The 14008-nt window shown below is 39.8% G+C and overlaps 1 protein-coding gene across 1 annotated transcript in view; it reads right to left on the bottom strand.

Annotated features, from left to right (window-relative positions):
• Positions 1 to 13300, bottom strand: part of LOC135467975 (serine/threonine-protein kinase BRSK2-like) — a 51806-nt gene extending 38506 nt beyond the window's left edge. The window contains 1 exon segment of the mRNA XM_064745947.1: positions 12924 to 13300. Within this exon segment, the coding sequence (XP_064602017.1) occupies positions 12924 to 12993 (70 nt within the window). The 5' untranslated portion in view covers positions 12994 to 13300.
• Positions 13301 to 14008: the final 708 nt, after the last annotated feature.

Genomic DNA, 14008 nt, shown 5'->3' with positions numbered 1-14008 from the left:
ACTGCTGGTTAACACACTGGACTCAGATTATATACTGTTAACACTAAAAAAATTCTCAACTCCATGTTTCTTCTTGGGCATTGTTCCAGGCACACTGAAGCCACTGAAGAGAGTTTTGTACATCTGATAGGCAAACTGGGAAGTTAAGAGCGACAACATATGTAGCATGTGTGGGGTTCATTTGACTTCACAATGATCATACTTCACCATTATTCCAGCCAACATCCATAAAAGTCGCCTACATGTAAATGTACGTCCTTCACTCCTTTCACTGTACTTGTATTTGAAGATGACTGTAAATTGTGATAGTGTCAGAGATGTGTGTAAAGCTGTTTATAAGTAGCTAGAATAAAGCATGTTTCTTGCCAAAAGGTGATGATCACTGTATACAATGGTCATAAAGCATACATATTCACAGAATATAGAGACAGGTGTAGGTGTTCCATGTACATGTGTGTGTGGGTAGGGTAGGAGTATAGTGGGTGGAATGCTAGGGTACTATTAAATAGACATACAGTATAGCCTCCCTATAAGATGCCTCTACATGGCACGCAATCGAATATAACACGACCCAAATCTTGTCCCCCAAAAATCTGTGGTATACTTTCATGTGACCACAGCTAAAACTGCAAACGAATAAAGAATTTTTTACCATCATCTGCTTTGTTTCCTACTGTTGGTGTGTGACCCATGTGTTATTTGATATTATAGGCCATAGCTTTTGAATATTACCCGAGTATAAGAAAAATAGAACAGATATTTCTATGAATAATGGAAGAGGTTGTAACCAGTTACAATTTCTTTGCCAGCGGTTTGATTCCAAATGCACATGTGTCGTTGTGGCACCATTAGTTTCGCATGTGTGGCTTAATCAGCAATTCTGTACGATGAGTCGCAAGCAAGAGACCACGTGATTTCTTTACTAACAGACAACTGATAGGATCAGAGATGGACTAATTGGATACCAAATGCACTGTACCTTTTTTTAATTTAAAAGTAAATTGCACAAAACTACATTACCTGAATTCAGCTTGTGGAAATGTTTAACATACGCCATGTAGCACCACAACGCGAGGCCAGCTTCGCAGGGTATGACTTATAGGACGGGGTTAAAATGTTTGAATCCTCAGGTAACAAAAATCTGAGTTTGAAGTAAACTAACAATAAGAATGCATTTGACAAAACACATTTTGCATCAATAAAACTTGGTTCACTGTCAAAATCAAGACCTGTAAGAGAGACTGTAGCCCTATGTACTGGATCCCAAGGTCATTTCATTATAGCATGAGGTAGCCTATAATGTGCTCAGGAACCTGTCCCCAAAGTGGCACGCTCAAGCCAGGCCACACTGTAATTTGATACAATACTGTAAGCACAAATTTGCTTTCTGAGATATGCCATTGTGATTTATTTATTTATTTGATTGGTGCTTTATGCTGTACTCCAGAATATTTCACTCATATGACTGCGGCCAGCACTATAGTGGGAGGAAACCCACTACCATCAGCACGTTGCTGCAGACCTTCCCACTTACGGTCGGAGGGGAAGCCAGCATGAGCTGAGCTTGAACTCACAGCGACCGCATTGGTATGAGGCTCCTGGGTTGTTACGCTGGGCTAGCGTGCTAACCAACTGAGCCATGGATATGCCATTATGAGTTACACACACAATATGCAGGCATGTATATATGTATCTGCTGGTATATATAAAATTTATTATAAATATCATTTAAGTACAATTTGAGGCACAAAGTTTAACAGAGAAATATGTAATACATGTACATTTAGCCATATCATGAAGTCTGTGGAAATGTGCAGAATAAATGCACAATCCATAGTGACAGGCAGCTAACTGGCAGCTACTTTATAAGCAGACACCATGCTGATGCATGTCTTTGTCATTGTTAATTACCTGTCCTGGAAATAGCGGGCTGTGAGTGATTTATATATGTAAAAGCAGGTAACAGAGATATCAGAGGGAGGCTAACAAGCGGCCTGATGACACGGGATTACTGGTGGATTGTTTGGAAGCCAACAGGCTTGAGGGCAATCTATGACAGCAGGCTGATAACTAAGGGAAGTGCTAAAGGTGCTTGTAATCCTTTCCAGCTGTGCTGCTTTTAGGGGCTCAAATAGAGCAAACTACAACCTCCTACTGCAGCCCACTGTCCAGTATCTTCATTACCACATGGAAATTTTGCCCAGATTCTTACATGTAGAAGTGATGTGGGAATGAAAGTGTGAAGGATGATTGGGTAAAGCCACCAAGTCATCGAACAAGAAGGAAAATGGAGCCTTTAGGGCTCTAAATTGGGTTTAGTGACACAGCCTCTGTACCAGATAGGCAGAAATAGCCACATCTGCTAACATGTAGCCACACTCAGTACTTAGTGTACTGGCTCCATCCAATACTCAATGTGTGAAGGCTGGGTTTTTTGGATCAATGTTGCTGTAGTCATGTTTTGGTGAACACATTCATGTGCATATGTATAAGGTCTACTTGAACATGTATAAAGAGCCAACACATGACCTACACATGAAGGTTACCTCATGACCTGAAGCAACATGCATTTCTCACATTCGCATGTCTTGTTGCAAATCTCCCATAGCTGCTTTAAAAATGAAAATATTACACACGTCAATGTATCCAGCCTCAGTCAGTAGAGCAGTACATGTGCAGCCACCCTGTCACTACACAGACCTCAGCTGCATGTATCCTCTTAATGGGGGGTAAAAAGAACAATTACAGAGCTGCTGTATGCCAATCTTAGACAAGAAGTATTAAATAACAAGTGTTTAATACACTGAATGATGCAACACCTGTGACCTGTTATAGTTTTATCACCAGCCAAATCAAAGTCTGAAAGCACGTGTGTAGTTACATCTATGTTTATCAATTGGCCTCTAGCCTCTTACACTTGTTCTTCAGCATTAAGTTAACAGAAGATTTGTATAGGGATTTGGACTATTTTCTAATAGAAGCCACAGGAAAAAGCCATATTCTTCTCCTGTCCTACATATACTGTGTAACGAAGTAATTCCCATGCACACGGACATGCCAGTGGAGCACGTACAATGCGAAAAACCCAAGTCAGTACACCCCCCACCCCTGTCCAGCCCCGAGATGAAGCTTCCCTCCACCTTTAAAGTTGGCCACTGTCCTCCATGTATAAGTAAAACGTTCTTGAGGACGGCATAAAAGATAAATAAATACAGTGTCTATTCCAGGTGTTGCATAAGAAAAATAATGTCAGATAATATATGTCAAATGTGACCTTGTCATCCCGTATCACTTGTGGGAACATTTTGCATCTGACTTGGCCATGAATGGCTATTTTTGTCCTGTGCTAACCACTACCCACTGGTCAGGTTAATGCCCACAAGGTATTCTCTTTCCTTTAATTACCCCAGTGGGCAGATTTTCCGCAGGGTTCCACCGTTCAGATTGCAGACATACATATATATATACTCTTTGTACATGTATATATACATGTACAAAGAGTGGTGACAAATACTGTAAAAGATTCAATATTGCCTTGAAATTATACATTATTGTGTATATAATTTTTACCGTAAAAGACATGGTAACAACGTTCAAAAATGGAAAATCACAGATGGTCCTCAGAGCCGAGAGGGGTTCATTATGTAGAGTAACAGATGTTCTACATGTACATGTCAGCATCTATACATATGTAACTTTCTCTTCTGCTTCATTTTGCATGGTTCAGCTCTTTTGGATGTCATTTAAAAAGAAGTTTCCGATAAACAGTATGTTTATTTTCGTTTCTTATAAATGTACACTCTGGGTATAGGCTGAAGCATAGCACAGACATTTAGTGATGAAAATTGGCTGGAATTGTCTAGATGGTTGTCATATATTGCTGAACTAAGAACTATGAACTAAGACATTTTGGCGGGGGGGTGTGGGGTGGGGGGATGTCTTTCATAGGCATGTCCATGTAACATGATTGTACCAGATCATGATCATATGGATATTTATACTCAACAAAGTAACCGTGCTTGGATATAAATATATTGTTCTTCCATTTTCGAATACCTACTGTCTTTTTTTTTTATATTCATGGTGGAAGAACAACCTATTGTCAATCAGTAGACAAAAAATGGTTATTTAAGTTATGTCACTAACATGTTTTCAAGGTCACTGACGGAGGAATAATCAAAATGGCAAGCTCAGTAACGGGTGTGTCCACCACCAGCTTTGATGGTTTCTGTACATCGTCGTCCCATTGAAGTCACAATACGAGTCACTATAAGTGCTTACAGAATCTCCCCCACATCCTGGTTAGGTTTCTAACCATTGTATCAATATCTTGAAACTGGCGTCAATGCCGCCTCAAGCGTCGTTCCATTTTGTCCCAAACCTGCTGAATAGGTGCTAAATCAGGTGCAGGCCAAGGGTCTACATGAAAGTTGTTGGCATCCATAAATGCTCTTGTCACCTGAGCTGTATGGGGACAACCATAGTCCTGCTGAAATGAAAGGTGATCTTTGAGCCGTGACGCTGCAGGAAAAGGATGACAATGAGCTGAAGGATCTAATCTTGGTAGCCCGCAGCATTCAAGTTACTGTCAATGACAAAACGAGGAGTACGGTGGCAAAATGTCAAACCTCCCCACATCATCACCGACCAACAGGACTTAGCCAGAAATGCAGCAGAAGGTGTCTAAATATCCCCTTTGGAGATATTTTGTTATAGCAGTGTCCACATTTCACTTTATCCCATTAAAAGTGCTGAAAACAAGGTGTCCAAATTGGACCAGTTTTTACTTCACCTGTTCTTCTGGATGGATGGACAGGTAGCTGGCTAACACTATGCTTACCCATCACCCAAACAGTTTCTGTCAACAACACAGGTGTCAAAGTAATGCTCACCCCAATGCTGATACACGTGCTGATGACCATCTGAATGGTAAAGGTGAGAACGTGATTCATCTGTAAACAGTACATTTCATCACCAGTGTGCGTGGTATCTGACGTGCTGTGTACACCACTGTAACCTTGTTGGAAGATACTATGGCGTCAACAACGGACGTATTGTAGGACAACATGTGTGCAACCCAATCTCCGGCAGACCATTTTTTTATGGTTTGCGTCTTTAGTCAATGATAGTGTGAAATTATGCGCTGCCATTGTTACTTGGACATCCAGAGCGCAGAAAATCTTTTACGTTCTACAAAATTCTCTGGTGTTGAGCGAGTGATGCTGTAGTGTTTCTGTAACAATGCTTCCACCTGGCAACCTCCTGTCACATGAATCCGGCAAGCATACCATTCACCTGATGACATTTGCTTAACATCTTGGTGTGAAGTCGTAGCCCCTATACATCTAAATGGGAGAACGTTTGCAGTGGATTAGTGTGACTATCCAATGACATAAAAAACTGGAAAATCAGAGCATGCGAAGTCGTTAAATACTGGTCCCTGTTCTTCATGTAACGCGTAATTTATTCTGTCAATGCGTATTCTGAGGTCGCCTATAACGAGTGTTAATGTAGAATATACTTGCATAATCTTATGGGTTCAAACGTTTCTAAAATTCTGCAAACTTTTATGCACAGTAACATGTGAGCCATACAAGACTGAACTCCAAGCGTCTTCCGTCAATGTTGGATCAAGACTTACAATTAAGTGTGGTTTACTTAAAAATGCAAACTGTGATCATATCATTAGCCAGTTCAAGCTACGGATTCAATGACAATAAGCCTGTCAAAGTATGGCTCTATGTACTTTCAAAGAAGCCACTTAATTTTAAGCTATAATTTTTAATATCTGGCTGAACAAAATCAAATTCATAATATGAGAATCCAATGAAATCCAAGTTTAACACACTTTCCAGACAGTTGACTTGAATGAATGAATGATGATGGCTTTTTAGTTAACATGATTTGGCTTAGAAATGAAATGCCATATGCATGAATCCAAGGGCTACACACTTTTGGGGAGTCACATTTATCTTCAGTACCTTTTAGTTTAAAGAACCAAAGATTTTTACATTTAAAATGTAAAAGATAAGGGTGCTGCCTAAAATCTTTTTGTTTTGAACAACATTCCTTCCATTGTCAAACATGCAAGGATTTGAATGTCGGTTTCAATATCATTTCAGTTATACCATGGCAGTATGTCTTTCTAACTGATAGTCAAAAGATATATCACATGCTGACTCACTAATTCAACTGGTACTGGTGCTCAATGCTGTAGAATCAGTTATTTCAAAAGAGTTTTGGGTGGAGGAAAGTGGAGTGTCCAACCTTTTCCCACATCTGAAGTGCAGGGACCATTTTCTCAAACATGTCTTCCATATATGATAATCACACATGTAGGGTAATGGTACGCTAATAGTGACGCACAAAATATCTTACGACAATTGTAAGATTAAAAAATTTTGTCCACCACTTTGTGAAACTGGGCCCTGACATGCACACCACCAGTGACCGTTTACAAGTATATTGTCACCAAGGCCCCAAAAACAGTGTGAGCCAGGGAATCCACAAATTCCCTGTCTATGATTGCAGTTGACCCTGCACCTCACCTGTTCTTTCAGCAAGATGGCAGATAGTTTTAAAGGGTAGAAGAAACCAGACAGCCAAAATAAACCACCATATCTTGTCAAGTTACAGACAAACATTCCTATGTGTCACACACAGTTAAAACGTGCACAGCAAGCTCAATGTGTGCATCACTGGGGAGAGCAAGTGATATCCAATGGACAACCTATTAAAATGGTTCTGTAAGTACTGTTGACCACTTACAACCATTAGCGCCCCAAGATCAGGAAGACAAGCTGAAAGTGATCTAAAAAATTCCATGCACTGGAAGATGGGACTGATTCAGCAACTTTAATATTGAACAGATTGGGAGAGGAGGGTCTTAAAGGATACATGAAAAGGTTCGGTTTTATTTCTTAATGTGCAGATTTTCATGTGTAATAACAGTACTAACAAATTTTTCATCTTTCAATTTGGGGGTTAAAAATGGAATCAAAGCATACTTTTCTTAAGGTCCCTAAGGTCAAGCCGTAAATTAAGTAGCTTGCAACTCTGTGGGGGCCCAATCCGAACGGGTCTGGCCGCGTGTGGGGAACAGACCGAATGGGGGCGGGTGTAGGGGTGCGGAGAGGGCACTAAGCTGGCATGAAGAGGCTATGCAGTATCTGTGTACATCTCACCTTGCCCACACTTTAGCCACATGGTTCAAGACACTTCGGGAGTGTTCACCGATTCCTGAGCAAGATCAGCAATGACACAAATTCTGAAAAAATCTAACTGCTGACGGAAAATATGCATAATACAGAGGGCTACTTAATAGCTATAAAAATATCCCCAAATTTTTGAAGCAAAAATTCTGGTTCTTCATTGTTCCTTTTCATATATCTTTTAAGGGCCACACCCTATCCCAGATCCTACCAATGCACTAACACAGAAAACATGTACAGGTCATGTATCTGGCTCAAACAACCCTGACTTTTCACAATATTTCATTTTAAAGTACGATGCCATGGTTAATTCTCAGAGTTTGTGAGATGTGAGGCATTGTATCCAAATTCCCGCTGTTCATTTACCAGACTGAATCCAGGCAATCACATGTATATATGTAAATATTGTCATATTTGTCACAAAACAGCCATTTGGTCAAACTAACTTCAGTCAGTCAGTCAAATCACTTCTCGATCTACAGATCTAATGCATACATGACCACTTCGGATATTTAAAAAACTTTTGTTCAATGAAACTTACATGAAATATTTAAGAGGTAACAGTTTCCTATATCCTGTTTTCCATGCTGTTTTCTCAGCAGCAAACTTCAAATCATTCTCATGTAAGTTCTTTTAAGTAGGTCACAGCCTATAATCAGTTTTACAATACACTGTATGTGCCAAGCAGAATAATTTGATGATATTAATAAATTTCATAATGTAGCATTGTTTACTGAACAATGAACTGTTGGACAGAAAGGGAATTATTTATTTATTTATTTGATTGGTGTTTTACGCCATACTGAAGAACATTTCACTTATTCTACGGCAACCATCATTATGGTGGGAGGAAACCAGGCAGAGCCCGGGGGAACCCATGACCATCGACAGGTTGTTGGCAGACCATCCCACGTACAGCCGGAAAGGAAGCCAGCATGAGCTGGACTTGAACTCACAGTTACTGCATTGGTGAGAGGCTCCTGGGTCATTATGCTGTCCTAGCCGCTAACCAATTGAGGGAAGGGAATGAATGTGCTCAGTGTATATTCAAACCTGTTGTTCCCTTAATGATTTAGACTATTATAAGTAAAGAAGCCAAAAGAAAGAGTTTGAAGCAGATGTGACATGCTCTTCTGGCAGACACGATGTCTGGCCAAAGCCTATAATTTGATGGCTCCAGATCCATCTAGCTTTAGTTCAGATCCTGGCAAGCCAAATTTAAGCCCGAGACTCTTATGGTTAAACCGTAAGAACATGGGTAACACATATACATAGTTTGGCAAAAAGACAGTTCTGGCCCATGTTCAAAACATTTGATGTGAAGGAGACATTCTTGGCTTACAAGTACATATAGGTGGTAGGAAGAGGAAAAGGGAAGTGAGAATGTATACATGTGTCTGTTTGGTTCAGATAACAATGTTAGGGTCATTTATTTATGGTTAATAAGCTGCGGAAGATTACACTTAAGAAACTAGATCTTCTGCTTGGCACAGTTACAATGTTAGCTGCACACAAGACATGCTGAACATAATGCATGTTATGTCAGATACCATTGTGGCACATAGTCTTGTGTCATACTTCAACAGTCTTATCTGCAAGCATAGAATGTATGCATATTCTTGTCAATTTTCCAAGCAAATTTTCTGATAAAGCGCAACCTGTCTTGTCGAGATAATTCTATCCAAAAGCAACCATAGGCTTGCTATATGTCTGTTGTTGATATATGACAATAAAATAACTTCTTTTATCATACCTGAAGTAAATGCAACCACATCAATGTACATGCCAGTGCATGTGCGCACATGTGTATATACACACATACATAGTATATACATGGGGGTATGTTAAAAAATGTCCTTCATTTCTGTTACAACTGTGTGTTACACTTTTCCATTTGTACTTGTTTCATTTGCCAGCCTCAAAGATCATTGTCCCATGTGATCATCACCTATCCCTCTTGACAGCCGTGGTGAGTGTAAATGTCACCTCCCGTGTGTGGAGAGCTCCCATCAAAGCCGCCTTAACACAGTTCACTTTGATGAATACAACTGCGGCAATATTTCACTGACATACATGAACCACCAACCAAAAACTGGTCCATCTTTGTGGTCAGAAGTCAGTAATTAAATTCTGCAAAGTTTTCACCGGGGCCAAATGCTACGCAAGTCACTAGTCATTGCTTACATACGGGACTCAGTCCCATTTACAGTTTGGTTTCGTTTTTAACATGGAGCGATGCTCTTTGAGGCTAGCAATCTCCTAAGGAATGAAGATGATGCTGCTGAAGCTGTAGCGTGCATATTTGTGTTGGTCAGTACCTTCACAGGAGACATGAGAAAAGTGGCAGAACTCTGGCACTACTCCAAGAAAATCACATAGAATGTTGTGTAGCTCTACCCCGAACTGTCAGCGAAGGTGTAAAGGAACATGGAGCTAAACACTGTCATAGTATTCTGTACAGTGGTGTCATTCTCGTAATAATTGTTGTGCTGGATTAATGTACTGATAGTTGACTCACCTGTGTACCTGGTGAGACTAAGCTCTTCATTCACCTCACTGTCCCTCAGACTATAAACTAGGACCATATGTATGTACCATACACTTTCATGGCTTAATAACTGACTGTCACAGTGTTGCTATTTTACAAACCACACTGTTTGTGTATTTTGGTGCTGAACAAACAGAAGCCATGGCTTTGTGACATATACATGACAAAATGAGATCCCAGATGAACAAGGGTAATCAATTTTGTATAATCTTCCTGATGTTTATCATGAAGTTTGCAGCCACAATGTCACTTTAGTGAGTTTTCATTGTGTTTGTGTGTGTTTTTTTTTTTTTTGGGGGGGGGGGGGGTAATCGAAGGGACGAGATTCCATCTACTGATTTACATTTACATCTGGGAGACTAATGTATTTATGATGTACATAAGTTAGCATGCAGAAAACTGTGTTTACCAATAAAAACAAAGAAAACGCTAAAAATGAGGTGAAATGCAGTATTCTTCTCTTATCAACATGATCTATTCATTGCATTACTTTTGTCACATTCTGTGTTTGTGGTCAAGCTTCAGGGAACAGAAAATATATATACACATGAAGATCTCACCTCCACTCCCACCCTAACCCTGGTGTTACATAACAACCAGGCACTGTCAATGTTTCAAGGGGAAGCCAAAGGGCCTTGTAATGTACATGTGTACACCAGATTGATAGGTCCTGTCTCATTGGTCAAGTTAAACTGTCAATTTAGGAGAGGCACTCGGGACAGCGCAGTCAACAATCTGAACCAATTCATTGGCATTTGACATGGTACACTGACCACTAGTTCTAGTCTGTAAGATCTGGCTCCCCAGGTACATGTAAATCACTCATGTCTGGTCCAGTAAGAGCGTCTACCTGTCAGAAATCTTGCTCTTGCACTACAGATGGTACAGTATTATACCCTTGCAACCATTTAGATACTCTCATACGGATCCTTCTTTTAGGTGAGAAGTTTAGCTATGAGTAACATCAGGTATATCAATTAACATCATGATGGGGTGTCTATAAAGATCAATTTCACATTCAGAACTACATATTTTCTCACAAGTCTCGGCTGCCAGTATAGTCTTCATAGATACTGATTTCTTTGATTGAGCTTTCTTAATGCTGTACTAAAATAGTTTTCACTTAAATGACAGAAGTCAGCTGTAGGTGGAGGAAACCAGAGAGCCTGGAGTAAACCATCAGCCTTTGGCAAGAAACTGACCAACTTTCCCACATGTGATGTACAGATGTATGTCATATTGGAGGATGGCAGGCACATGTGATCTCCAGCAAACTTACATGGAAAACCATGTAAACGCCAAAATGGCCACAAGACACACTCATCTGTAAAACAGTTTTAGTGGACAAATACATTTAGCACACACTGGAAATGATATTCAATTGTCCAACTTCTATCTGAATTATGCCATTGATATGTATTTATATTCTATTAAAAGTACATGCAAGCACCAATTTCAGTCAGTGGTGCCATGTTGGACACTGTGTGTATCCTAGTGACTGAGAGTCAAGCATGAACCACTGAACCATAACCCGCTCTCCATCAGTGACCTAAATCATCTCAGGTTAAAAACATACATGTTATGATAGACAGAGGTTTCTTTCTCACTTCAAGCACCTAGCTGTAATTGGAAGGAAAAGCATAAGTAGAAGTATAGAAAATCATTCCTCTTGTTTGCTACTTCTTTACTGCTACCAGATTTTAATTACGGTAAACTCTGATATCAATGTATGTTTTCGCTGTGATTATTCTACTTGTCAATCGCTCACAAAAAATAGCAGTATAGCATCAGTTTATCGTCAACCTTATCTCGTGAAAGTTATATGTACCATGGCTACTATCCACTGAAAACTAACAAAATGTGTGTACATAACACACACATATCCACAATGATGGCATATACATGAACTGTGCACCTGTCTATGCAGGGTTACAGGTAAATGTACCTGTGAATGTCACCCTGGAAAACTTACCTTTTTAATTAAAATGTATATCTGGACACAATTGCATTTACAGTTTTCTACCTGCTTTAACCTGTATATCATTGTGTGACATTCATCGTAACACTGAGTCCATCACCACCGCTCACACAAATCGCCGCACATCTGCGCACTCTAACTTGATGGAGCCAACCTCAACGAGGTCCGCTCTCACAGCACCCAAACTTACCTGCACAAAATACATTTTCTTTCTTTTGCCTTTTTGGATTGAATTAAGAAGGTTGATGTTATTCTTGCTGACGGGTAATCAAAATATAATAGTTTTCTTGAGGATTTCAATACCAAAACTCATTTGCATTTCTAACCCAAAAGTAGGTCACATGACACTTCAAAATGGCTGTCGACGATGAGGTGCTTGGCACCACCAAAGTTCTAGCAGTCAATGTGACCACCAAGTTAATTAGTATCATAGGTGAGAATAGTAAATTAAGAGATAGCATTAGAGATTCCACCATAAAATTAAATATAAATGAGCACAGAAGGTGAGTTAGACTGCCATATGTGGGAAGGAGATTGGGGTTTGAAATCCATGCCATGTTTTGTGAGAGGCTGCAATGGTTATGATGAAATGTGAGAATTTTAAAATAGCACACCGAGTCCATCTAGATGGACTATGAAAGACCCTTGTAAATCATATACTACATCATATACATACATGGACATCTATAGCCTAACTTTGGTACATAAATAGTGCCATTGCTAAAAATAGATGTAACTACAGTAATATTTGTGTACCAGCTCAAATCTTAATCTATCTGATCTGGGAAAAAATTAATGGCTACAATACACACTGTAAATTGGTAATACAGGTACTGGGCCTTGAGTGAAAGTATGGCAACTGATATGGTTTTATATATGTAATAGGTATATGTTACATACAAAACAATACCAGGTTATACCATATAGGCCTGCCAGTCAGGTACAGGGTTGACTGTAAGTTGAATTTTCCACAAATGTTGGAGATGATGTGTTTTCCTCATATCGTGCTGTACATAAATTTACAGCAAATGGGAACAAGTAAAAATTTAATTGAATAAAATGCCTCTTACCAGTAAATTAGGCGTGCCCACCCCGCTGTACCCTCACCCCATCTGTCAAGCGTCGCTAACCCCATCATGTATTCACACATCCACAATCAAGAAAAAATAAGACTAAATATACTCACCAGTTTGTCCTTTTCCCAATGTTTTCTCTAACCGAAACGGCCCTACGTATTGTTCGTCCCTCTGTGACATGATCACAAAATGAGCGGGCTATTCGCCGTACCCCACCTTCCGCCAAATCCAAAATTTCCTCTTGGATGCGGACTAGCGCTGGCTGTTAGATGCATGTAGTCAGAGGAATCGATCAATGGTACAAGCCGCCATGGAATAGCTTCCAAGAAAACACGCTAAAAGTCGCCCTGGAAAGCTGCCTTGATCGTGCCTTCTGCATCGTTCTGCGACCAGCAGGTTATAAAATCAGGACGTCTGGATTTTCACTCTGATCCATTTCCCTGAAATAAACACTGTACACCAACCCATCACTGTTAAAATCCAATGTTTTCCATTACGGTAAAGCCATATATTCCCGGTAAATGATTCACCGATAGATAACAGACGGAGAGAGACATCTGTCGTCTGTCAGTGCTTCAAGGGGAGGTAACTTTTCTCATGCTGTCATTGTCTCCTGGGCATCCTTATTTGCTGACATCCTTAGCTCAAATTCTGGATGATGGATGTTTAAAAATAGCCAATCTATACGTGGAGATTCTACAAATAAATTACAGATTTCTTTCCTCACGATGGGTATGTCTTCATTCTGACTTGACAGTTTGACAGTTAACAAGCTCTTATAACGTTTCTCTTGAGGAGCTTCAAATGTATAAGTTATATAGGCCTAGGTGTCGCCATTAATTGACGTTCGCAAACGCCCAAACCTTTTTATCCGTGAACGAGTATTGGTAATGTAAGCTTATCAAACAAATCCAAATTGTGTTTTCGTCATAGTTAATGAAAAGTTTATATAAGAGCTTCGTATGTTGCCCTTCTTCGCCTGAAAACTTATAACATGATGAACATTAGAAGTATTAGGCCTATGGTTCCGACAAACACATGTGTTGAAGATGCCTTTTGGTAGATCGGTTGATGTGTATATCATTTTTGACAACTGTTTTTTTTTAGCATTCATCATTCAGTTAACGAGGAGTCTGCATGGGTCCTAACAAGACAACATTGCCTTTCTGTGCGATGTCGCAGCTATATTGCCAAT

This window comes from Liolophura sinensis, chromosome 6 (assembly GCF_032854445.1).
Source record: "Liolophura sinensis isolate JHLJ2023 chromosome 6, CUHK_Ljap_v2, whole genome shotgun sequence".
Taxonomy (NCBI): Eukaryota; Metazoa; Mollusca; class Polyplacophora; order Chitonida; family Chitonidae; genus Liolophura; species Liolophura sinensis.
This window is presented reverse-complemented; position numbering and strand designations above follow the sequence as displayed.